This window comes from Mobula hypostoma, chromosome 2 (assembly GCF_963921235.1).
Source record: "Mobula hypostoma chromosome 2, sMobHyp1.1, whole genome shotgun sequence".
Lineage (NCBI taxonomy): Eukaryota > Metazoa > Chordata > Chondrichthyes > Myliobatiformes > Myliobatidae > Mobula > Mobula hypostoma.
In genome coordinates this window covers 38,959,460-38,983,763 of record NC_086098.1, presented here as the reverse complement: position 1 = coordinate 38,983,763, position 24,304 = coordinate 38,959,460, and the positions used below count along the sequence as shown (strand labels likewise).

General features: G+C 41.5%; 1 protein-coding gene across 2 annotated transcripts in view; it reads left to right on the top strand.

The window, feature by feature from the left end:
- Positions 1 to 24,304, top strand: part of gtf3c2 (general transcription factor IIIC, polypeptide 2, beta) — a 115,111-nt gene that overhangs the window by 38,209 nt on the left and 52,598 nt on the right. For both annotated transcript variants that reach the window (XM_063035855.1, XM_063035862.1), the window contains exons 10-12: positions 9,298 to 9,329; positions 9,440 to 9,569; positions 23,092 to 23,236. In XM_063035855.1, coding sequence (XP_062891925.1) covers positions 9,298 to 9,329; positions 9,440 to 9,569; positions 23,092 to 23,236 — 307 coding nt within the window. The remainder of the gene's footprint in view (positions 1 to 9,297; positions 9,330 to 9,439; positions 9,570 to 23,091; positions 23,237 to 24,304) is intronic.

Sequence of the window (24,304 nt, the reverse complement as noted above, 5' to 3'; positions counted from 1 at the left end):
CCCCACCTTTATACTCTGACCTCATCTTTTTTTCTTGGCCCAAAATGTTGACTGTTTGCTCTTTTCCATAGATGCTGCTTGACCTGCTGAGTTCCTCCGGTATTTTGTGTGTCTGTCGCTTAGATTTCCAGCATCTGCAGATTTCCTCTTGTTTTTGCTTGTCTGTTGTTAGCTTTCACATTGAAAATCTCAAAGCTACACAGTCCTGTGTCACTCTCATCAACAGATTTTTTTATCAATAACATGCAAATTAGTTCTGTTTTTGAAACTGCAACTTGACTTCTTAGCTTTTTTCCTTTCCCTGTGCAGTCTATTTTTGTCTGCCTGACATGCTCTTTATATCTTGTTGCATTTTCTGCAAGTTTTGCCTTTAAATCTGCATTTATTTGGTGTATGTGGGCCCCTGCCACAATGATAACACAATTTGTTTGCCCGGGCAGGTTTCTGTTTCGACATTACAATTTTGTTCATGCTCACTTTCATTCTTGACTGCAACTCATTTGTGTCTCTGTCTGCGGTTTCCATTGATACAGTAATTTCATAATTTCAACTGCTCTTTTAAATGTGAATTGTGCTTCAGGAGCTGTTTTTGAATGCTTTTTAAAGATTCTACAAATAAACTATCTCCTGGTTTATCATTAAGCCCAATGACAAACTGATTGTGTGTGTGTGTGTGTGTGTGTGTAAACTGATTGTGGACTTCAGCGAGGGAACTCGCCTCAACTGGCCCTCATTGAGAGGTCAGCGTTGGAAGTGGTGAACAGCTTCAAATTTCTGGGTATCAACGTCTTGCAGGTGCAACACATTGATGTAATCATGAAGAAAGCATCCCAGCAGTTCTACTTCGTTAGGAATTTGAGAAGATTTAGTATGGCACCAAAGATTCTTGCAAATCTCCAAAGATGACTGGCAGTAAACATTTTTTAGATTATGAGAACACTCAGTCCTCTTTTATTGTCATTTAGAAATGCATACATGCATTAAGAAAAGATGCAATGTTTCTCCAGAGTGATATCACAGAAAACAAGACAGACCAAAGACTAACACTGACAGAACCACATAATTATAACATATAGTTACAGCAGTGCAAAGCAATACCATAATTTGATAAAGAACAGACCATAGGCACAGTAAAATAAAAAGTTCTCAAAGTCCCGAGTCGATCGACTCCCGAGTCTTCCGACAGCAGGCGGCAAAAGGGAGAAACTCCCTGCCATAATCCTCCAGGCACCGTCAATTTGCTGATGCTTTGGAAGCAGCCGACCCTGAGTCCATCCATCCAGAAACTCTGAGCTTCTGAACTGTCTCTCCAATACAGCCTCCTGAGCGCTGAAACACGCAAAGCCGAGGATTTCGGGGCCTTCAGCTCCAGAGATTCCGGTTACCACACAGTAGCAGCGGTAGCAAAGCAGTCATTTCAGAAGTTTTCCAGATGTTCCGCTGTGCTCTCACATCTGTCTCCATCAAATCAGGATTGTGCACGGTCCCCTACTTGACAGATAACAGATATTCATCACCGAAGTGGCCGCGCGCGCTGTCGTCGCGCCGCCATCTTCTCCCCCCTCCCCGGGGATTTTGACTACTATCACAACCCAATATGGAGGCTCCAGTGCACAGGATTAAAAAAAAGGCTGCAGAGGGTTGAGACTCAGCCAGCTCCATCTCCTCAATATTGAGGATATTTTCAAGAAGTGGCACCTCAAGAAGGTGGCATTCATCACAAAGGAACCTCACCACTTGGAGCATGCACTCTTGTTACTACCATCGGGGAAGAAGTACAGGAGCCTGAAGACCAACCTCAATGATTCAGATACAGTTTCTTCCCCTTGCCGTCAGATTTCTAAACAGTCCATGAACACTGCATCGTTATTACTCTTCTTTTGCACCATTTATTTACTTTGTAGTATGTAGTAATTTTATGTCTATACACTATTGCTGCAGCAAAACTACAAATTTCACATATACCGTAAGACAATGATAATAAACCTGATTCTGAGCTGCTGGAGCTCACGTTCCCTTTTCCACCAAGTCTTACTTTTTAACTAAAGTAAGTCTGTTTTAAGAACAGTATGCACATCATTAATGTAACAATTTAATTTAAAAGAATTAAAACACTTATGAACACTAGAGAACAAAAAAGAATTTCAGTCCATTAATTCAACATTGTAAATTACCTACGGCTTTTCTTTGACATCTGCTGTTTTCCATTGAGATGAAACAAAAGGCTGGACTGGGGTTGTGCACAGTCACAATGACAGTGGTCAGGAAGTTGCTGCCTATTCAGAAATTCCAAATTTCCTGAGATTTATCTGGGCAAATTCAGACAGTTCAATGTGGATATATTGTTATTTCTGAAGAAATATGTGTCTTTTTACCTTTTTAGTGCCTTCTGCATCGTTTTTATTTTCCTCATCATTTACTACCAAAATCTGTGGCAGTGCTATTTTGTAAAGTGAGTTGTGGCTTAGAAGATCAGAGCTCCTGAAGGGGGCCCTGGAAGGTTATTTAATGCTAAGAATCTTCTGTCATCGATTTGGCAGGCAGTTTTTATCTTGAGGTTTGCAATGCAACTGTAATTACAAACTCATGCCAGCCTCAAAATGATATAAGGAGCAACATAAATTCTCTTGATATTTATTTACTTGTGGCTTTATTTAGGAAACTCTAATAAATATAAATTTGACACTAGAGAGAGTTTACCTTTTGCTGTTGGGAAGTGATGGGCCTAAATAAATTAATTGTACAATTGCCTCATTTAATCACGTTCCCAGTGAAAATGTATGCTTGGGTAAAAAGACAATGCAATACACTGTATTTTCTTTTTATCATGTTAATCTCAAAAGGAAAGTGCAAGACTTGAAAATTCAGTATTCTAAAATTGTCAACTTGTTATTTCTTCAGATTGCCAGATAATCAGCAGTTATAGCTTTCTTTCCAGTGTCCTTGAATTACTTCTGGTAATAATCAAAGATACTTAATTACTTATTTTTTATTTTAATTTACCCACTACCATTGGAAGCTCTGTGTCACTCTTTCTTTTGTTCCTTAAAATCTACCACATTGACCAAGCTTTATACCTTGTATGGTTTTTTCTAGTCTTTGGAAAGGTGACTCTGAAAATACCTTGGGATTTTTGTCTTTCTACTTTAAAGATACTACGTAAATGGATATCAGGATTGTAAGTCGTAGTCCCAAACTTTGCATATTATATATATTTCACAATCTATTGATTTTAGCTGCTTGGGTGATATCAAGGCAAGTACATATATCTGCATCTCCTGTATTTTTGTCCACTGTTATTAATTTACAGTATGCAGTTGCAAAAACAGGTAATTTTTTGAACTTTTCTAAGAAGGAATCTTCATTAATGGTGAAACAATGGAAGGAGTAGAAAATGGACCTCATTCCAATCGAATTTTTTTTTCCTTGTTGGGATTTGGAGTAGTTGGGGGGAATGGTTTGTAGTATGACGTGCTATATGTAATATATGGTCAGAACAGCCGTAGGGAAGAATTATTTTCAAATCCTAGCCCAGACTTTTTATTTGGGCTGAAGAATTATGTTCTAGACTATTCTGGGGAAAGGGTTAAAAAAAAAAGTGGGGTGGGCAGGGAATTAGTTTGTGGATGCAATACATTTGGCCTTCCTTATCTGCGGGGGATTGGTTCCAGGACCCCCCCCGCGGATACCAAAATTTGCGGATGTTCAAGTCCCTTATATAAAAGCCAAAGAGAGCTCGTAAGGGTGTTACGAAAAGTAAAAATAGCGTTCAGCGTTTGTTTTGCAGCGAGCCGTTATAGGGGCAGTGTGCACCCTGAGCTGCGAGAGTGCTTTATCTCGATTTATTTTGTACATCCATTAGCAAGATGTGTCCTAAGGTATCAGAAAAGCCTAAGAGAGCTCGTAAGGGTGTTACGCTTAGCATAAAACTGGACATAATTAAGCGTTTTGATCGTGGTGAACGAAATAAAGACATTGTGCATGCATTGAACTTGCCTGCGTCCACCATTTGTACTACGTATTTGCATGCAGAGAGAAAGAATCTTGAAAGCGGCCAATGTTAACTGTGGTTCTGCTAGTAGCATATCATTCCTGCTTTTACTATATGTTAGTGTTATTTTAGGTTTTATGTGTTATTTGGTATGATTTGGTAGGTTATTTTTTGGGTCTGGGAACGCTGAAAAGATTTTTCCCATATAACCCGAATGAGACGCGAGGCAAACAATGCTCAAACATCAAGTGCTGGAGAGAGAACTTCCGGGTTTTCCCGATCCGCGGTTGGTTGAATCCGCGGATGCGGAGGGCCAACTGTATAGATATTGATGCACATTTGGAAGGAATCGGAATAGCACAGGCCATTGCCAACCCCATTCTCAATGGTGGCACTCAAGTAATTGGCAGTGGCACAGCAGTTGTCATAGGGGACTTGCACATAGATTGGGTGAGTCAAGTTGGTTAAGGCAGTCCTGAGGACTTCATAGAGTGCATCCATTACGGCTTTCTTGAACAGCACGTTACGGCTGCTTACCAAGTTAAAAGCCCATGATATTACAGGAAAGTTAGTAACATGGTTAGAGCAATGAGTGGGAATAAAAGGATCCCTTTCTGGCTGGCTGCCAGTGACTAGTGATGTTCCACAGGGGCCGGTGTTGGGACCACTTCTTTTTATGCTGTATATAAATGATTTCGATGATGGAATAGATGGCTTTGTTGCCAAGTTTGCAGATGATACAAAGATTGGTGATGGGGCAGGTAGTGTTGAGGAAACATTAAGGGTGCAAAAGGACTTAGACAGATTAGGAGAGTTGGCAAGGAAGTGACAAATGAAATACAAGGTTGGAAAATGCATGGTCATGCACTTTGGTAGTAGAAATAAATGCGCAGACTATTTTCTAAATGGGGAGAAAATCCAGGAATCTGAGATGCAGAGGGACTTGGGAGTACTTGTGCAGAATACCCTGAAGGTTAACTTGCAGGCTGGGTTGGTGGTGAGGAAGGCAAATGCCAAGTTAGCATTCATTCCAAGAGGTCTAGAATACAGCAGCAAGGATGCATTGCTGAGGCTTTATAAGGTACTGGTGAGGCCTCACCTTGAGTATTGTGAACAATACTCAAGAAAAGATGTGCTGACATTGGAGAGGGTCCAGAGGAGGTTCACAAGGGTGATTCCAGGAATGAAAGGGTTATCATACAAGGAACGTTTGATGGCTCTGGGTCTGTAATCGCTGGAATTTAGAAGGATGCGGGGGCGGGGGGGGGGATCTCATTGAAACCTTTCGAATGTTGAAAGGCCTAGACAGAGTAGATGTAGAAAGGATGTTTCCCATGGTGGGAGAGTCTAGGACTAGAGGATGTAGCCTGAGGATAGAGGGGCACCCTTTCAAAACAGTTGCGGAGAAATTTCTTTAGCCAAAGGGTGGTGAATTTGTGGAATTTGTTGCCACATGCATCTGTGGAGGTAGATCATTGGCTGTATTTAAGGCAGAGATTGATAGGTTCTTGATTGGACATGGCATCAAAGGTTACAGGGAGAAGGCCGGGAACTGGGATTAAGGAGGAGATAAGAAAAAAGGATCAGCCATGATTGAATGGCGGAGCAGACTTGATGGGCCTGATGGCTTAATTCTGCTGCTATGTCTTATGGTTACTGAACCTACAAGGGAATGTGCTATCTTAGATCTGGTCCTGTACAATGAAACAAGTAAATTAGTGATCTTGTAGTTAAGGATCCTCTTGGAAAGAGTGATCACAGTATGACTGAATTTCTCATACAAATGGATGGTGCAATCGTTCAATCTAAAACCAGTGTATTATGCTTAAACAATGGAAACTACAATGGGATGAGGGAGGATTTGGCTAGTGTAGACTGAGAAAACAGGCTATTTGGTGTGGCAGCTGAGGAACAGTGGAAGACTTCCACAGATTTTTCACGGTACTCAACAAAATTATATTCCAGTTAAAAATAAGGACGGTAAGGGTCAGGAGAGCCATCCATTGATAGCTAAGGAGATAAACGAAGGCATCAAACTGAAACCTCGTGCACACAAAGTCGCCAGAAATAGTGGGAAACTGGAAGATTGGGAAAACTTTAAAAAGCAACGAAGTACCACTGAGCGAGCAATAAATAAAGAGAAGCTAGATTATGAAAATAAACTGGCACAAAACATAAAAGCAGATTGTAAAAGATTTTATTGTATAAAGTAGAAAAGAGTGGCTAAAGTGAACTTAGATCCCTTGGATGACAAGAAGGAGGAATTGATATTGGGTAATAAGGAAATGGCCGAGGCTTTGAAAGACTATCTTGTGTTGGTCTTCATGGTGGAGGACATATCTAACATGCCAAAGAGAGATGTTATGGATGCGATGGGAGGTGAGGACCTCTATACAATACCTATCACTAAAGAGGTGGTGCTGAGCAAACTAATGGGCCTGAAGATAGATAAGTCTCCTGGTCCCGATGGAATGCATCCCAGGGTAGTAGAAGAAATAGCAGAAGTTGTAGTAGAGTCTTTGGTGACGATTTACCAAAATTCTCTGGGCAGGTCCCAGCAGATTGGAAGATGGTGAATGTCATGCCCTATTCAAAAAAGGATGTAGGCAAAAGGCAGGCAATTTAGTTTAATATCTGTAGTTGGGAAAATTTTTGAAGCTATCAAATAGCGAGGCATTGGGAAACAAATGGATCCATGAGGCAGACACAGCATGGATTCTGGCAAGTCCTGTTTGACAAACTATTGGAGTTCTTTGAGGATATAACGAGCGCAGTGGATAGAGGGGAACAGGTGGACATTATTTTCTTGAATTTCCAGAAGGCGTTCGATAAGGTGCTGTATAAAAGACTTATCCATAAGATAAGGATGCATAAGAGTTGGGGGTGATGTATTAGCATAGATAGAAGATTGGTTAACCAAGAGAAAGCAGAGAGTTGGGATACCTGGGTGTTACTCTGGTTGGAAAGCGGTGGTGAGCGGTGTGCCACAGGGTCAGTGCTGGGCCCACAACTGTTCACCATATACATTGTTCATCTGGAAGAGGGGACCGAGTGTAGTGTATCTGAGTTTGTTGATGATACTAAATTGAATGGAAAAGCAAACTCTGCAGAAGATACGGAGAGTCTGCAGAGAGAGATAGATAGGTTAAGTGAGTGGGCAAGGGTTTGGCAGGTGGAGTACGATGTTGGTAAATGCAAGGTCATCCGCTGGAAAGAAAAATGAAGGCAGATTATTATTTAAATGGTAAAAAAATTGCAGCATGCTGCTATGCAGAGGGACTTCAGAGTGTTTGTGCATGAATCACAAAAAATTGGTTTGTTTGTGCATCAGGCTATCAAGAAGACAAATGGAATGTTGGCCTTCATTGCTAGAGGGATTGAATTCAAGAGCAGGGAGGTTATGCTGCAACTGTACAGGGTACTACTGGTGAGGCTGCATCTGGAGTACTGCATGCAATTCTGGCCTCCTTACTTGAGGAAGGATAATACAGGCTTTGGAGGCGGTGCAAAGGAGGCTCACCAGGTTGATTCCAGAGATGAGGGGGTAAGCTATGAGGAGAGATTGAGTCGCCTAGGACTCTACTCGCTGGAATTCAGAAGAATGAGAGGAGATCTTATAGAAACATAAAATTGAAAGAGGTAGTTAAGATAGAGGCAGGAAAGTTGCTTCTACTGGTAGATGAGATTAGAACTAGGGGACATAGCCTCAAGATTTGGGGGAGTAGATTTAGGAGCAATTGCTTTTCTCAGAGAGTGGTGAATCTGTGGAATTATCTGCCCAGTGAGGTTACCTCTGTAAATATATTTCAGACAAGGTTGGATAGATTTTTGCATATTAGGGGAATTAAGGGTTATGGGGAAAAGGCAGGTAGGGGGAGATGAGTCAATGGCCAGATCAGCCGTGATCTTATTGAATGGCGGAGTAGGCTCAACTCCTGCTCCTATTTCTTATGTTCTAATCTGCAGCATGCTCTTCACCATCTTCCCCTTAAAATGGGAAACAGATGTTTAGCAAATACCAGTTGAATTTAGATGGAACCTGATATTTCTGGATATGGATATGGTAGCTCTGGTTTGTTGAGTGATAAGTATTGAATTATTCTAATCTATGGTGTGCAATGATAATTCATTAATCTAGTTAATCAGATACATCACTGCTTGTCCTTTTTTCACAGATTTCAAATCCTCTTTCTTGATGTTATATTTCTACTATTTTCACATATTATTTGATGCCTTCTGAGTTTAGAAATCTATCTCCTAAAATATACTTAGCAACGTGGCCTCCACAGCATTCTGAAGGTACATGTTCACCATTTTTCACTCCAGTCCTAAGTATTCTAGGATTACGTCTCTGATCCTAGACCTCCACAGCTAGAGGAAACGTCCCCTCTCCATCCAGCCTGCCAAGCCTTAATAGAACTTTGCATGCTTCCATAAGAATTCCTCTCATACTGCTAAACTTTAGTGAACATGGACCGAATTGATCCAATTTCCCCTTGAATTACAGTCCTGCCGTGACAAGAATCAGTCTGGTGAACCTTGGTTGCATTCGTTCTACGACATGTACATCATTTCTTTGCTAAACAGACCACGAGTGCATACCATGCCATTTGCTTTCCTAACTGCTTGCTGCATCTGAATGTCACTCCCTGCCAACCAGCTTTGAGTCTTTGTCATTATAATAACGCCAATCCCATGTTCTTCTGTTCTGCACACTTGTATCTCGTGGGACTTCCAACTACTACTACGTCGACTCAGGCCTAGGACTTAAAAGGCTTTTTGAAACTCTACGTCCACTGTTTCTCCACATCTATTCTACCAATTATATCCTCAAAAAAAAAACTCCAGTAGGTTTATCAAATGCTATTTCCATTTCATAAATACATGTTTTCTAATTCTGTTGGTATTTTGTAAGTGCCCTGTTACGATATCCTTTGCATTTTCCCTAACACTGATAGCCTGTCATAGGTGTAAACCCAAACTGAACAGAAGTTTCAAAGAGTAATTTGAACATTCCATGAAGCCATGAAGTATAATTTAAGTATAGGTCTAAAAGTAACTGTTTACAATAGAAAAGTGGAGAAACTTCTAAATTTTACCAAAGAATATTAGAGATGTTAGTGATGGCCAAGTCTAAACTAATGTGAATTACAACAATTAAAGACTTGATATTTTCTGTATTAAAATATAAAGAATGACATATTTTAAATGTTGATGTTTCAGGAACAAAAATCCAAAAATGCAGTTATGATGTATGTAAGTTTTTCCAACATTATTTACTAAGGTGTCTTATTTTATGGTTACAGCTTCATCTATACAAGGACCAATCATATGCAAGGCAAGTTCACTTAATTGGATTTACAACTACATGCCGAAAAAAAAATATATCACTGTTTATATGATTTCTAATGTTAAGATTTAACAATATGTGAAATTATTTTTATGTAGGTGCAATGTACGGTAATTCTGGAAATTGGATCCATTCAGTATAGTGGGTCTTCTCAATGTGGACAGTGTTTTTGCCTTGACTGGATGCCCTCTGAGGAACATCAATGTTTGGCAGCAGGTTTTTATGATGGTATGTATCAATATGAGCTATGAAGCTTAATATTATCTTCTTTGCCTCAGCAACGAGTTCTGAGCTCGAGTGCTGCTGGTTCCTTTATTGTTTTGCTCTAAGTTAAGCAATTGCATTTTGTTTAAGTACTAGCAACTTTCATTTTCTGGCCACCTTCGGTCTCAGTTGTGCATACACCATGTCACATTTTACAACACCATGTACTGTACATAGGGAATTACATAAGGTAATGCTATATTTTAATAATTGAACTTGCACCATACTACATCCAAGTTACTTTCCACTTAAAAGTAGTAAAAGTTTCAAAACTGAAGTAAGCAACAAAAATCCAATCTGTTTTCACCATCTGCATTGAACTGCTTTGTAGGCAAGGCATATTGCATGGTTAGAATCATACTAATATTTTCATGTACAGTGACTGCTTTTTAAAGACCAAATTTTGTGATGGCCAAGTCTAAACGAATGCTTCTTTTGACTCTGCAGCTGACCATCTAAAATCACTTTTATCTTCAGTTTTTAATTCCTTATTTTATTACCATTAACCCAAAGTAAAAGCAACATTTAAAATTTAAACTATATATGCTATGCAATGTTATTTCCTTCTAAAGCCTTTAGGAATTATGATCATTAACCTAGCAGTCCAAAAAGGAGAACATCTTAAAGCTTTCTCACTGAAAGTGTGTATCTTTATCATAAAATTTCCTACATTTATAGATTAACTTTTGTAACTGTTACTTCAGCTAGCCCCTCCTGGCCCAGCCAAGCTTAAGAAATCTTGTTTGGGTGGATGCTGCGTGGTGTCCCCTGTTACAAATCAGTACCACGAAATGACAAACAGTACACAATATGAGATTAAACGATTGAGCTTTATAATTCTTAATTTGACTATAAGGTTAGTAAAGAAAACAAAAAAGAAAAAGGGGCCATTCTCATGAAACAGTCTAATGCTCAACATTGGAGCTCACTGATAAGGCCGTTCGTCCACCATCGACCTCCTCTGATCGTCGCTGACCTTCAGACCCTCGCTCCAAGTCCACTCCGTCTGAGGTCTGCCAACACTCTCCATTCCTGTCTTCTGTCCTCATCTTTCCCCAGCAAAAGACCACGAATTCACAGCTCCCAGACACACAAGAAAGAACAACGTCCTGCTCATTGGCTAGCATACCCCGTTATCTCTAGTCATAACCCAAACTTTTCTGCTCCAGAGAAACCATTACCTCTGCAGTGGAACATTACAGAGAAGCCATTACATTAGTAGTGAAACCTTATAGTGTGTTATGCTCTTCCCCACCAAATTTAGTCACGTCCTCATGACATTGAGGTAATTAGCCAACCCTACCTGCAAAACACAAAGTCCAATCTAGATGCATAAGGCAGTGACATATCTCCCCAAAACGGTAGGGTTTACACTCTGCTCCCCTGGTGCTATGTAGGCCAGCCTATCCGGTGGTCTCCTAATTCTCTGAGACCTCCGCACCCCCTCACCTAACTCTTCAGGTTCAGACACTACTGGGGATACTTCTGGTCTACCTAGCGAGGCCTTCCCCGACCTATCACTCATGCCCACTTGCAACTCAGACCCCTCTGTCCAGTGGCTAAGCCCCACTTCCTCAAAAGCAGCTCGAAACACCGGGCGCACGGACAATGTTCCCAGAAAGCTCTCACCAGCCTTCTCCTTGCAGGCCCCCATGAGCCTCTTCACAAGAGGGGTGTTGGTCCCCACTAGAATTGAAAAGCCGCCCTTCTCAACAGGGTCCAGACAAACTGGCACCAATGTATCAAGGACCTCAGACACTTTCACATAGGCCTCCGAGAACTCCCAACTTCACTGACAATAATCGTTGTACGGTAATCATTAGCACTAAGCCCTCAGATCTCCAGTACCCTGAATGGTGTCAATGGTAAATGCTTCAGATACCGGTTGTAAAACGAATGGTACAATGACATGACCTGCGACCCAGTGTCGAGTATGGCTTTGGCATAAATACCCTCTATCCATAGTGATACACTGGAGCATGGTCCCATTAAGCCTTCAGGAATTGGGCTTTTGCTTTCGGGGGTTCATTGTACATTGCTGGGAATGTGCTCCCCCAGAGACGCCAGGCTGTTCCCTCACTGGATCTCCTCTGAGTTTTCCCAACGACTCTCTCTGCTGAGGTACCCGGGGGCTCATTCTCCTTCTGGCGTGACACCTACTGCCAACAGCCCTCCACATTGTTCGGCCCCTTGGGGGATCTGCCCCCCCCCATCATATGAGGGGGGGCCACACCCAGCTGATAACAGCTGACATATCTCCATTCTCAACTCTGCCACAGTCTCCTCTAGTGCTGCCCGGGGAAGTCCATCCGTGGTCACTTCACCACAGGGACCACTACCAAGGACTGTACCCTGCTAACGGAGTCCTCCCACGCCTCCACCACCATACCTTTCTGATCAGCTCAACAAAATATGGAGGGGGGGGTGCATCTTATGAGAAGTTCAGAGATCCCAAGCAATCAGGTCATGGGACTGGGCGCCCCTGGCTATCTGGTCCATTCTTAACTGATCCACCTCAGCGGCCTGAATGACCCCTCTGCGCTGCAAGCAATTTAGATGCCTCTCTAGCTGAAAAATAAAAGTAGAAAGCTTCTCCCCCTTCTCCTGATGCACGTTCTGAAACCCCACCATGAGCTCCATTGGGCTTCCTGTCGGGCCAAAAGCACTGTCCAGTGTTTGCATGTAATTGACAGCTGTTGGTATGGGACATATTAACCTAACAGCTCTCAGTGTCATCGGCCCGCCCATTCAAACTTTCAACCAATCTCTGTCGCGTTATGTCATCAGTGCACTGCCACTCATCTAACAACTCGGAGGTCCGCTCCACCCAAGTCTCAGACTCCTCCTCCCCTTTAGGGGTGGGCATTATTCCAGAGAATAGGCTGAGCCTGTCACAGCTGGGACTTTGAACCTGACTTTTCCATTTATTCACCAGAGAGGTAAGGGTGGATACTAACTCAGAATTGCTGCTACAGAGAAACTATTACCTCAGCAGTGGAACATTGCAGAGAAGCCATTACATTAGCAGTGAAACCTTACAGTGTGTTATGCTTGCATTGTCAGGTACCTCCAGATAATTGAGAAATATGCATTAAGTAGCAGAATTTGGGCAGATAGTCATACAACACCATGTTCCTGCTGAACATCTAGCATCCATCTATAATAATCCCACCTACCAGCACTTCGTCTCTAGCTTTCTATGCTTGGAGATTAAAGGACTAGTGTTAATACATCATAAATGTTTTGAAAAGACGTGTCTCCAGAACCCCTCAGTGTTTCCAGCATTAGTAGGTGCAACCCTGGTATCTAACTTGAACAGAAGTCTTATTCTGCCCATCATAGAACAAATTATTGATCTGGCATCAATTCACCTATTGAATACCATTAGATTTGCATATGATTATTTGTATTAGAAATGTGGCAACGTGCAAGTCCAGATACAACCACTGCAGCTGGGAATTAAAATCTGGTCAATTAAATAAATCTGGAATAAAATGGATTGCCATAAGAACAATTTTGAATCACAAATGTCATTTAGAAAAGGAAGTATGCTCTCTGCTCAATCTGTCCAAAATATGACTGATCCATCAGCAATGTAATTACTTTCTGACTGCCCACTGAAATTAGATAACTCATCATGTGGTTTAATAATGTTCAAAGTAAATTTATTCTCACCATATACTGAGATACATTTTTTGCAGACATAGTCAATAAAGCCAATAATCATAATAGAATCAATGAAAGACTACACCAACAGGGTGGACAACCACTGTGCAAATACAAAAAAAAGGGAAATAAAGAAATAACAATAAATAGGCAATAAATATTGAGATCATAAAATGAAGGGAAGAATAGTTTGTGGCAAGTGTAGTTATCCTCTCTGATTCAAGAGCCTGATGGTTGAGGGGTAATAACTGTTCCTGAGCCTGGTGGTGTGAGGCTCCTGTACCACCTTCCTGACAGCAGCAACAAGAAGAAAACGTGACCTGGATGGTGGGACTCCCAGATAATGGATGCTGCTTTCCTGAGACAACACTCCCCGTAGATGTGCTAATATCTGTGATGGGCTGGGCCATTTCTACTACTTTTTGTAGGAGTTTCCTTTCAAGAACTTTAATGTTTCTATACCAAGCTGTGATGCAGCCAGCCAGTATACTCTCCACCACGCGTCTACAGAAGTTAGTCAAAGTTATGGATGGCATAAAGTTCCATAGTAAGTCGAGGTACTGCCATGCTTTTTTTGTAATTGCACTTGCATGCTGGGCCAGGACAGGTCCTCTGAAATGATAATACCCAAGAATTTAAAGTTGCTAACTCTCTCCACCTCCGATCCCCTGATGAGGACCGGCTCATAGACTTCTAGTTTTTTCCCTCCTGAATTCAATAACTGTCTCCTTAGTAATAGTAATATTGAGTAAGAAGTTGTTGTGCGACCACTCAGCAGGATTTTCAATCTCTGTATACTATATGTTGATTCATCACCACCTTTCATTTGGCCTACACAATGGTGTTGTCTACAAACTTGAATATGGCATTTGAGCTGTGCTCAGCCTCACGCTCATAACTGTAAAGTGAGTAGTGCAGGGGCTAAGCACACAGCCTTGTGGTGCACCTGTGCTGGTGGACATTCTGAAGGAGCTATTGTTGCCAATTGCAACAGACTGGGGTCTGCAAATGTGTAAATCAAGGATCCAATTGCACAAGGAGGTAATGAGGCCAAGGTCTTGAAGCTTATTGATTAATTTTGACGGGAGGATAGTATTGAGCGCCGGGCTGTAGTCGATAAAGAACATTCTGATGTATGCATCTTTGCTGTCCAGTTGTTCCAGGGTTGAGTGAAGAGCCAAAGAAATGACATCTGTGAACGTGTTGTGCCAGTAGGCAAATTGGAGCAAATCCAAGTCACTTCTCAGGCAGGTGATGTTTCATCACCAACCTCTCAAAATACTTCATCACAGTGGATGTAAGTAGTACTGGCTGATGGTCATTGAGGCTGGTTACACACCAGTATAATTGAAGCCCGCTGAAAGCAGATGGGTACTTCAGACTGCCGAAGCAAGAGGTGAAAGATCTCAGTAAACACTTCAGCCAGTTGATCAGCATGGGACTTTAGTACTCGGCCAAGTAACCCCCATTTGGGCCAGCTGCTTCCCATGGGTTCACCTTTCCAAAGGATGCAGTCACATCTGCTTCAGAGACTGAAATCACAAGATTGCAACTGACTGGGGTCTGCAAGTGAGTAAATCAAGGATCCAATTGCACAAAGAGGTAATGAGGCCAAGGTCTTGAAGGTGTGGGAGTTCATGATGGTTCCTCCATGTTTTGACGGTCAAACTGAGCACAGAAGGTATTGAGTTTATCTGGAAGCGAAGCCCTGTTGTCACTTACATCGCTTGATTTTGCTTTATTAGAGGTGATAGCATTCAAGCCCTGCCATAGCTGTTGAGCAATCTTCATTGATTCATGTTTAGTCCAAAATTGCCACTTCACCTATGAGATAGTTTCCTGGAGGTCATACCTGCCTGATCTCTTGTAACTTTCTTGGTTGCCAGACTTGAATGCCTCTGATCTGGCCTTTAGCAGGTCATGGATCTCATGATTCATCCAAGGCTTCTGCTTGGGGAAGACTGAATGATTTTCTAGGGACACATTTGTCTGCAACTGATTTTGTAAAGTCTGTGACAACAGTGGTCCCCAGATGTGTCCTTGAACATGGCCCAGTTCACCGACTTGAGGTGCTCCAGCAACTGCTCGCTCCTCTGCCTCCCATGACCATCTTTTTGTTGTCCTAATATCTGGAAACTTGCTCTTTAGCCACTGCTTGTATGCAGATAGGACAGCCAGGGGGTCAAATTTCCCAAAGTGCAGTCTGGGTATGGAAGAGTAGGCATTCCTTATCTTAGTATAGCAAAGTAGTTTAGTGTGTCCTCTGGTGCTACAAGTTGTACACTGATGGTAATTTGGTAGGGATTTCTTAAGACAAGCCTGACTGAAATCCCCGTCTGTGATTTGGACTGCGTCATGGTAAACTGTTTCTTGTTTGGTGATGGCATCATGCCATAGCATTGGTGGATCAGCAATGAATGCTTCCTTTGCCAGTCATCACCTTGTCAAAGGAAATGAAATTCTAGATTTGGCTATTGCTGTGCTCTCCTGATCACCTTTGTATCAGTTCCCTAAACTTTGCTGCTGTAGATAACGATCAAGTATATTATCACATAAGTATCAAGTCTCACTTGGCAGCATTGCTTTACTTGCTGATCTATAAGTTTCAGACCACCATTACCTCAGATTTAAAATTCTCAATAGGCTTTGCTTTTCAAGCTTCTGCAACCTCGCAGTTTCCTAGAAATTTTTCTTTCATCTTTACTTCTTTGCATATCTATAAATTTGTGGATGATACAATCATTGTTGGTAGAATCTCAGATGGAGATGAGGGCATACAGGAGCGAGATATACCAGCTAGTTGAGTGGTGTCATAGCAACGACCTTGCACTCAATGTCAGTAAGACCGAAGAGCTCTTTGTGAATTTGTCAATGGGTAGGGCAAGGGAACATGAACCAATCCTTGGAGGGATCAGAAGTGGAGAGAGTGAGCGATTTCAGATTCTTCAGTGTCAAGATCTCTGAGGATCTAACCTGGTCCCAACATATCAATGCAGCTATAAAGAAGGCAAGACAGCGGCTATATTTCATTAGGAGTTTGAAAAGGTTTGGTTTGTCACCCAAAAGACTCAAAAACTCCTATAGATATACCTTGGAGAGCTACTGCACAGCACCAAAAGAAGCTACAGAAAGTTGTAAAATTAGCTCCATCACGGGTACTAGCCTCCATAGTATCCAAGACATCTTCAAGGAGCAGTGCCTGAGAAAAGTGGCATCCATTATTAAGGAGTCACATCACCCAAGACATGCCCTCTTCTCATTGTTATCATGCAAGAGCTTAAAGGCACACACATGGCAATTCAGGAACAGCTTCTTCCCCTCTGCCGTCTGGACATTGAACCCGTGAACAGTACCTCACTTTTATTATTTCTGTTTTTGCACCATTTTTAATTTAACTATTATATACCTGTATGTGTAAGTGTAAGGAAAATGCATGGTCATGCACTTTGGTAGTAGAAATAAATGTGTGGGCTATTTTCTAAATGGGGAGAAAATCCAGGAATCTGAGATGCAGAAGGACTTGGGAATTCTTGTGCAGAACACCCTGAAGGTTAACTTGCAGGTTGTGTCAGTGGTGAGGAAGGCAAATGCCATGTTGGCATTCATTTCAGGCAGTCTAGAATACAAGAGCAAGGATGTGATGCTGAGCCTTTGTAAGGCACTGGTGAGGCCACACCTGGAGTATTGTGTACAGTTTTGGGCTCCCCCTCAAAAGATGTGCTGGCGTTAAAGAGGGTCCAGAGGAGGTTCACAAGGATGATTCCAGGAATGAAAGGATTATCATACGAGGAGTGTTTGATGGCTCTGGGTCTGTACTCACTGGAATTCAGAAGGATGTGGGGGGAGATCTCATTGAAACCTTTCGAATGTTGAAAGACCTAGACAGAATAGATGTGGAAAGGATGTCTCCCATGATGGGAGAGTCTAGGACAAGAGGGCACAGCCTCAGGATAGAGGGGCGCCCTCTCAAAACAGATGTGGAGAAATTTCTTTAGTCAAAGGTTGGTGAATTTGTGGAATTTGATGCCACATGCAGCTGTGGAGGCCAGGTCATTGGGTGTATTTAAGGCAGAGATTGCTAGGTTCTCGATTGGACATGACATCAAAAGTTACAGGGAGAAGGCCGGGAACTGGGGTTGAGGAAGAGATAGAAAAGAAGGATCAGCCATGATTGAATGGTGGAGCAGACTCAATGGGCCAGTTGGCCTAATTCTACTCCTATGTCTTATGGTCTTGTATGTATATGTATATATGTGTAGATGTGTGTGTATATATATATATGTATATCTCAATTGATTTGTTTATTTTTAATCTATATTACGTATTGCATTGTACTGATATCATTAAGTTAACAAATTTCACAATGTATGCCGATGATATTAAACATGATTCTTATCTCAATTCTACTAATTCAGTTGTCAGGGATTAGAAGTTTTAAAAGGGTTGGGAGGAAAGGTGAAGAGATGAGGGAGGAGCAATGCTAATCAGGAATAGTATCACAGCTGCAGAAACAGGGTGTGTGGGGGAATCATCTTCTGAGTCAGGGTGGGTGGAAGTCAGAAACAGGAAAGGAACAATCACCCTGTTGGGAATACAGTGGGCTCCAGTTAATTGGGATATATGGGGACCACTATATTTTGGTCCAATTAAACTGCTGCCCCAATTAGCTCAAGTTTCATGAAGATAGTTAAAAAGTTGTAAAAAAGACAAAGAAGTCTAAGTAACAAGTTATGCTTTTAAATGAAATGCAGAACAAATTAGAACACTGCCAATACTACTGCAGTACTGTAAAACTATTTGTTCCTAATAGTTATCGACAGAAGAATTCATCTAATGTACATGGCCATGTTTTTTGACTGTAAGTAAGCAAGATCCACACAGGCACCCAGGCCGGATAATGGACTGCCTCCATTGCCTTCCTCCATACAGTAATGTCATAATCCAACATCCTGTGTAGTAACTAGCTCAAATTCAGATGTGTCCTCACTTTCCTCGTCTTCATATTGGTGTTTCGAACAATGATTTTGACGATTTTGTCCTCCAAATCTTCACTGCCTTTTGAATTGACATCTGTCGGCCCGAATTGAAAACAGTACACGAGCATATGCAATTAACACTATTTAAAAGCTGTTTGCTGTAAGCACGGGTGTAGTGTCCACACAAGGGCACACAACTGACACTAGTTAGGAACTGTTTGGCAACGATCTCCTGTTCTAATTAAGTAGCATAGTGTTCCAATTAAACAAAGGGAATCCTGGTTATTTTTTCAATTAAATTTTTGTTCTTTAAGTGTTATCCCATATAACGGCTGCCCTGATTAACCGATGGCCCAATTAACGTGAATCCACTTATTTTATAGGCATCTCAATAGCCACCAGGACACGGGGGCAAATAAATAGGCAAATTTTGGAAAGGTGCAGAAATAAGTTTTTAATGGATGACTTAAACTTCCCTAATATTGATGGCACCTCCTTCATGCAGGAAGTTTAGATGGGGCAGAATTTGTTACTGTGTCCAGCAAGAATTCCTGACACACTATATGAGTAGGCTGACCGGAGGAACGGTTATGCTGGACCTAGTACTAGGCAATAAGCCTTGTCAGGTTTCACACCTCTCAGTAGGTGTACAATTCAGAGATAAGAACCACAACTCCCTGATCTTTACCATAGCTATACATAAGGATAGGAGCAGATGATATGAGAAAGCATTTTATTGGGAGAGCTAATTACAATGGTATTAGGCAGGAACTTGGGAATGTAAATTGGGAACAGATGTTCTCATGAATATTCACAGCAGAAATGCGGGGGCTGTTCAGGGAATACTTGCATGGGGTTTGGATAGGTTTGTCCCACTGAGACAGGGAAAGGATGTAATGGTAAAGGAACCATGGTTGGACAAGACAGGTGGACCATTTAGGCAAGAGGAAGGAAGCATACTTGAGGTTTAGGAAGTAAAAATCAGGGAGGATTCTTGGGAAGATCTTAAGAAAGATAGAAGGGGACATGAGAAGGCCTTGGCGAGTCAGATTAAGGAAATCCCCAAGGTGTTCGATTATGTACTGTACGTGAAGAACAGGATGACTAGAGTGAGGGCAGGACTGCAGGTAGAGGAGGAAGTAGGGAAGGTCCCTAATGAATACTTCATTGTTCACCAGGGAGAGAGACTTTGACAAATGTGAGATCAGCTTGGAGCAGACTAATGTGTTGTAGCATGCTGAGGTTAAAAAGGAAGCAGTGTTGGGGATTCTGGAAACGTCCCTGGGGCTAGGTGGGATATATCCCAGGTTGTTACGGAAAGTGAGGAAAGAGATTTCTAGGATATTGGCAATGATCTTTGTGTCCTCTGTGGCTATAGAAGGGATTGGAGGATGGAAGATGTTCTTCAAGAAAAGTAATAGGCACAATCCTGGGAATTTACAGACCAGTGAGTCTTGCGTGAGTGGTGGGCAAACTATTGGAGAGAATTCTCAGGGACAGGATTTATGAGCATTTGGAGAATCGGGTCGTACTTTAGAAGCCTAATTGAGTTTTTCAAATAGGTGACAAAACAAATCAATGAAGCTAGCGTAGTGGATGTAATGCATATGGATTTTAGTAAGGCATTTGACAAGTTTCCCCATTTTAAGCACATCCAGAGAGTCATGAAGTATGGGATCCTTGGAAACTTGGCTGCATGGATTCAGAACTGTCTTGCCAACAGAAAGCAGAAGGTAGTAGTAAATGGAGCATATTCTACCTGGAGGTTCATGACTCTAGCAGTGTTCTACAGGAATCTGTTCTGGGACCGTTGGTTTTTGTGATTTTTTTTTTAATTATCAATGATTTCATCGAGGAAGTGGAGGAGTGGGTTAGTAAGTTTGCAGATGACACAAAGGATAGCATAGGAGGTTATAGAAGGTTGCAACAGGATTTGGACAGGATACACAGCTGGTCAAAAATGTGAAATGATACACTTCAGAAGATGGAACTTGAAGGTGAGTACAGGTTTCCCCCGCCATCCGAAGGTAGAGTGTTCCTATGAAACAATTCGTAAGCCAGAATGTCGTAAAGCGAAGAAGCAATTACCACTTATTTATATGGGAGAATTTTGTGAGCGTTTGCAGACCCAAAAATAACCTACCAAATCATGCCAAGTAACACATAAAACCTAAGATAACAGTAACATATAGTAAAAGCAGGAATGATATGATGAACACACAACCTATATAAAGTAGAAATACTTTTCCACAATAATTGCCTGCACTGTTCTCTGTAGCAAAAATCTCACGCAAGCGCTCTCCGGTAACGTTTAAGCTATGAAGCTGCCAAATCGTACCAAATAATGCATAAAAATACACAGCCGATATAAAGTAGAAATAATGTATGTATAGTGTAGTATCACTTACCGGAATTGGGACAGCGCCGAGCACACTGAGTGTTAGACTGAGTTGTCGGAGGTTGGGGTGGTGCAGTGGCCCCCACCCTCTGGGCAGCGACCCGATACCGATTCGTGAAGCATGCAGCGGTACAGCAGTTGCCGGGACGCATCCAGCACATCTTTAAGAAAAAAGCCAAAATAAACAAGCTAATTAATTAGGTGCCGCCCGGCACGTAAATGTTGGCCCAGATCAGAGGTGATGCAATCGTCTCTGATCTGAGCTGACATTTATGTGCCGGGCGGCACCTAATTAATTAGCTTGTTTATTTCGGCTTCTTTTCTTAAAGATGTGCTGGGTGCCTCAAGGCTACCGCTACATTCTCCGAGGATCGGTATCTGTCCGCGGCCTGGGGTTTGGGGTGGTGGAACACTGGGGTGTCATCTCGTCGTCTGTTTCCATGAGGGTGGACAGGTCATCTTTTTCTATATCTGCCTGCCTCGATGTCGAAGGTCGAGGTTCGTCGTCTGCTGTGGCTGATGTGGAAGGTTGCTTAGCCTCGCGCATTTTTAGATCATACAGTTCTTTGTAAGCACTCAAACCATCCTGCAAATATGCCCTAAACCGACGTACCCTTTGAAAATTAAAGTCGTACTTTATCATTGCAGTGAAAATCTCATGCAGGTGCTTCACGTTCAGTTCCTGGATGACTTCACTTTCGGTCCATTCGCTACTGCATTCAGTTTTGATTGCTATCCTTTCCTCTTCCAATTGCATCAGCTCTTCATCTATCAGTTCTTGGTAATGGGCTGCCAAAACCTCTTCAACATCATCTTCGTCAACTTCCACAAGCCAAACTCACTTTGTCCTTACTTGGTTCACCACGATCAAAACGCTTAATTATGTCTAGTTTTACCGTAAGTGTAATACCCTTACGAGCTCTTTCAGGCTTTTCCAATACCTTGGAACTCATCTCGCAAACGGCTACTCACAGGCACCTGTTTAAACAATGCCGGCGAGAATGCTGTTCCGAATCCAGGGGAGAGCGGCTGCTCGGGGCGTGCGCTGCTTTTTTCCGCGCACTGCCTTTTTTCGTAACAGTGAAAACACCTTCTGTTAGCGAAAACAGGTAACTAATGTAGGTCTTTCATAACAGTGAGGTTTCATAAAGCGAACATTCGAAAAGCGGGGGACACCTGTATATAGTTAATGGCAGAATCCTTGGCAATGTGAAAGAACAGAAAGATCCTGGGATCCAAGTCCATAGATCCTCAAAGTTACTGAACGAGTTGATAACAGGGTTAAGAAGGTGTATGGTGTGCTGGTGTTCATTAGTCTGAGAACTGAGTTCAAGAGCCACGAGGTAATATTGCAGCTTTAAAACTCTGGTTTGACCACACTTGGTGTATTGTGCTCAGTTCTGATCATTTTATTATAGGAGGATGTAGAAGCTTTCTAGAGGGTACAAAGGAGGTGTACCAGGATGCTGCCTGTTATTTTGAGGAAAGGTTGAGTGAGCAAGGGTTTTCCTCTTTGGAGCGATGGAGGTTGTGAGGTGATTTGTTAGAAGCGTATAGAATTATGGGAGGCATAGATAGAGTAGGCACCCAACACCTTACTCCTGGGGCGACACTGACCAATATCAGACAACATCCATTTACAGTGAGTGGAGGAAAGTTTAGGAGAGATGTCAGAGGTAGGCTTTTTACATAGAAAATGATGCATACCTGAAATGCACTGCCAGGAGTGGTGGTAGAAGCTGATGCAATAGTCTTCTAAGGACTCTCAAATAAGCACATGAATGTATGAAAAATGAACTCCTGGAATAGGTTTATATTGGTCGGGACAATATCTAGGACCTTTGAAATTTCCTCCATAAACTACTGTTCCCATTTCCTATCATGACCCAAATTAAATCTTGGCATTTTCAACAACTTTTAAGTTTATTGTATTTGAACATAATAGGAGGTCTTAAAGCTACAGAGATCTTGATTGCAAACTGCATTAAGCCCAAGGAAGAAATCAAATTGATATTGCCATAATTCAGTTCCTGTGTAACACTGCACCTTGCAGTAGCTATTATACGAGGCTAATATTTGTTAAATTTCCATGTTTGATTCTGCCCTTAGCTATTCTGTTCATCCATGAAAGGCTGCTAATTCTATAAAATTCAGTCCCAATCGTATATGCCTACCATACAATTATGTTCAAGTTTATCTACTGTTACACAATGATATGAGCCTTAAGGAAATGCTGCATGGCCAAGATCTCGCATGTCTTTGTTGTCTTAGTACCTTCATGCGATAGTGTGATTCTAGTCAATTCCTTTTAATGGACCATGATAACTCTGTAACTTGTAAGAGGAATGCATAAAAAGTAATTATGTAATGACTTTCAACTGTAATGAATGTAAGTAAACTGATATTAGAATATGCATAATTTTTTAATAATCATTTTATTAAATAGGTACAGTTGCTCTCTGGAATCTGAATTCAAAATCATTACTGTTGCGAGTCCAGCAAGGTGACGGAAGTTTGAAAATCTATCCCTTCCATTCCTTTGTTGCACATGACCATGCAGTCAAAGCCATTGCTTGGAGTAAAGCCCACAGGTAAGTTCTTAAAGAGAAATGTGGGAAATCAACTACAGTTAGGACAGACATGAGATTGTAAGTTAAGATTCCATTGCAATATGGGTTCCTGGAACTAATTGTTAGATTGCATTAAATAAGATATTTACTTCAACAGTTCTGCTGGAGCTAAACAGCCTTTTTTTTAATGTAGGTAACTTAATCTATGGCAGATCAAATTTGGGGATAATGATTTTTCAAGACATATTGTCAGGACAGGAAAAAGAGCTTAACTCTACATGTGGCATTACCCAGTGAGGAAAGCATGAGGTAGATACAGAAATTTGGTAGAAATTCAATTTTTCACACAACTGATATACAATATAAAATGAAAACAAAACACAGTTGTATTTTTCCAAAGATCATTTTTAAGTAGGCAATGAATCAAATTAATTGACAAAATAATATACCTCAGATGCTGGGAATCAGAAACAAAAATAGAAAATGCTAGAAGTATTCTGCAGGATTATTGGCAATGTTTTAATTGCAATGTGCAACTTCCAGGTGGTCTGTGGAAAGGGGGAATGTTTGGAGAGTAAAATAATTTTGTCACATTTTCTCTCCTTGTGTTCTGAGCCATGAATAATTAGCATTTGTAGAATTTGTCACGTTCTGAGCCAAATTCTGTAATGCATGCACCAAAAACAAACAGCAGATTGAATCCTTTTTCCTCTCCATCTCACCACTCATTATGTACATTTCTCACCAGCACAGCTGCAGCTTGTGCTGTCCTACTTTTACAGATCGTGAAAACCATCTGCCTCTGAATTTTAGTCCATATTCTTCAATTTAATGCAAACCCCTGCTTTATGTCGGCAAACTATGCATTCACTGGTACACAAGCCAGCTAGTGTCTTGTATATATGATCACCCAATTACCAGTGAGAGAGTTTAGAAACTGCACTCCTTCACTTTTTAGTGTTTTCTGCTTCTCTCTTGATGCTGTGTCTTACGCCGTGAGATTTAGCTTGACAGTTGAGTTCATAGAACTTGGTTCTACTTTACTCCTGCCAATTTCAGTTCTAAATTTGTTGTTATGGTAACTGAAGC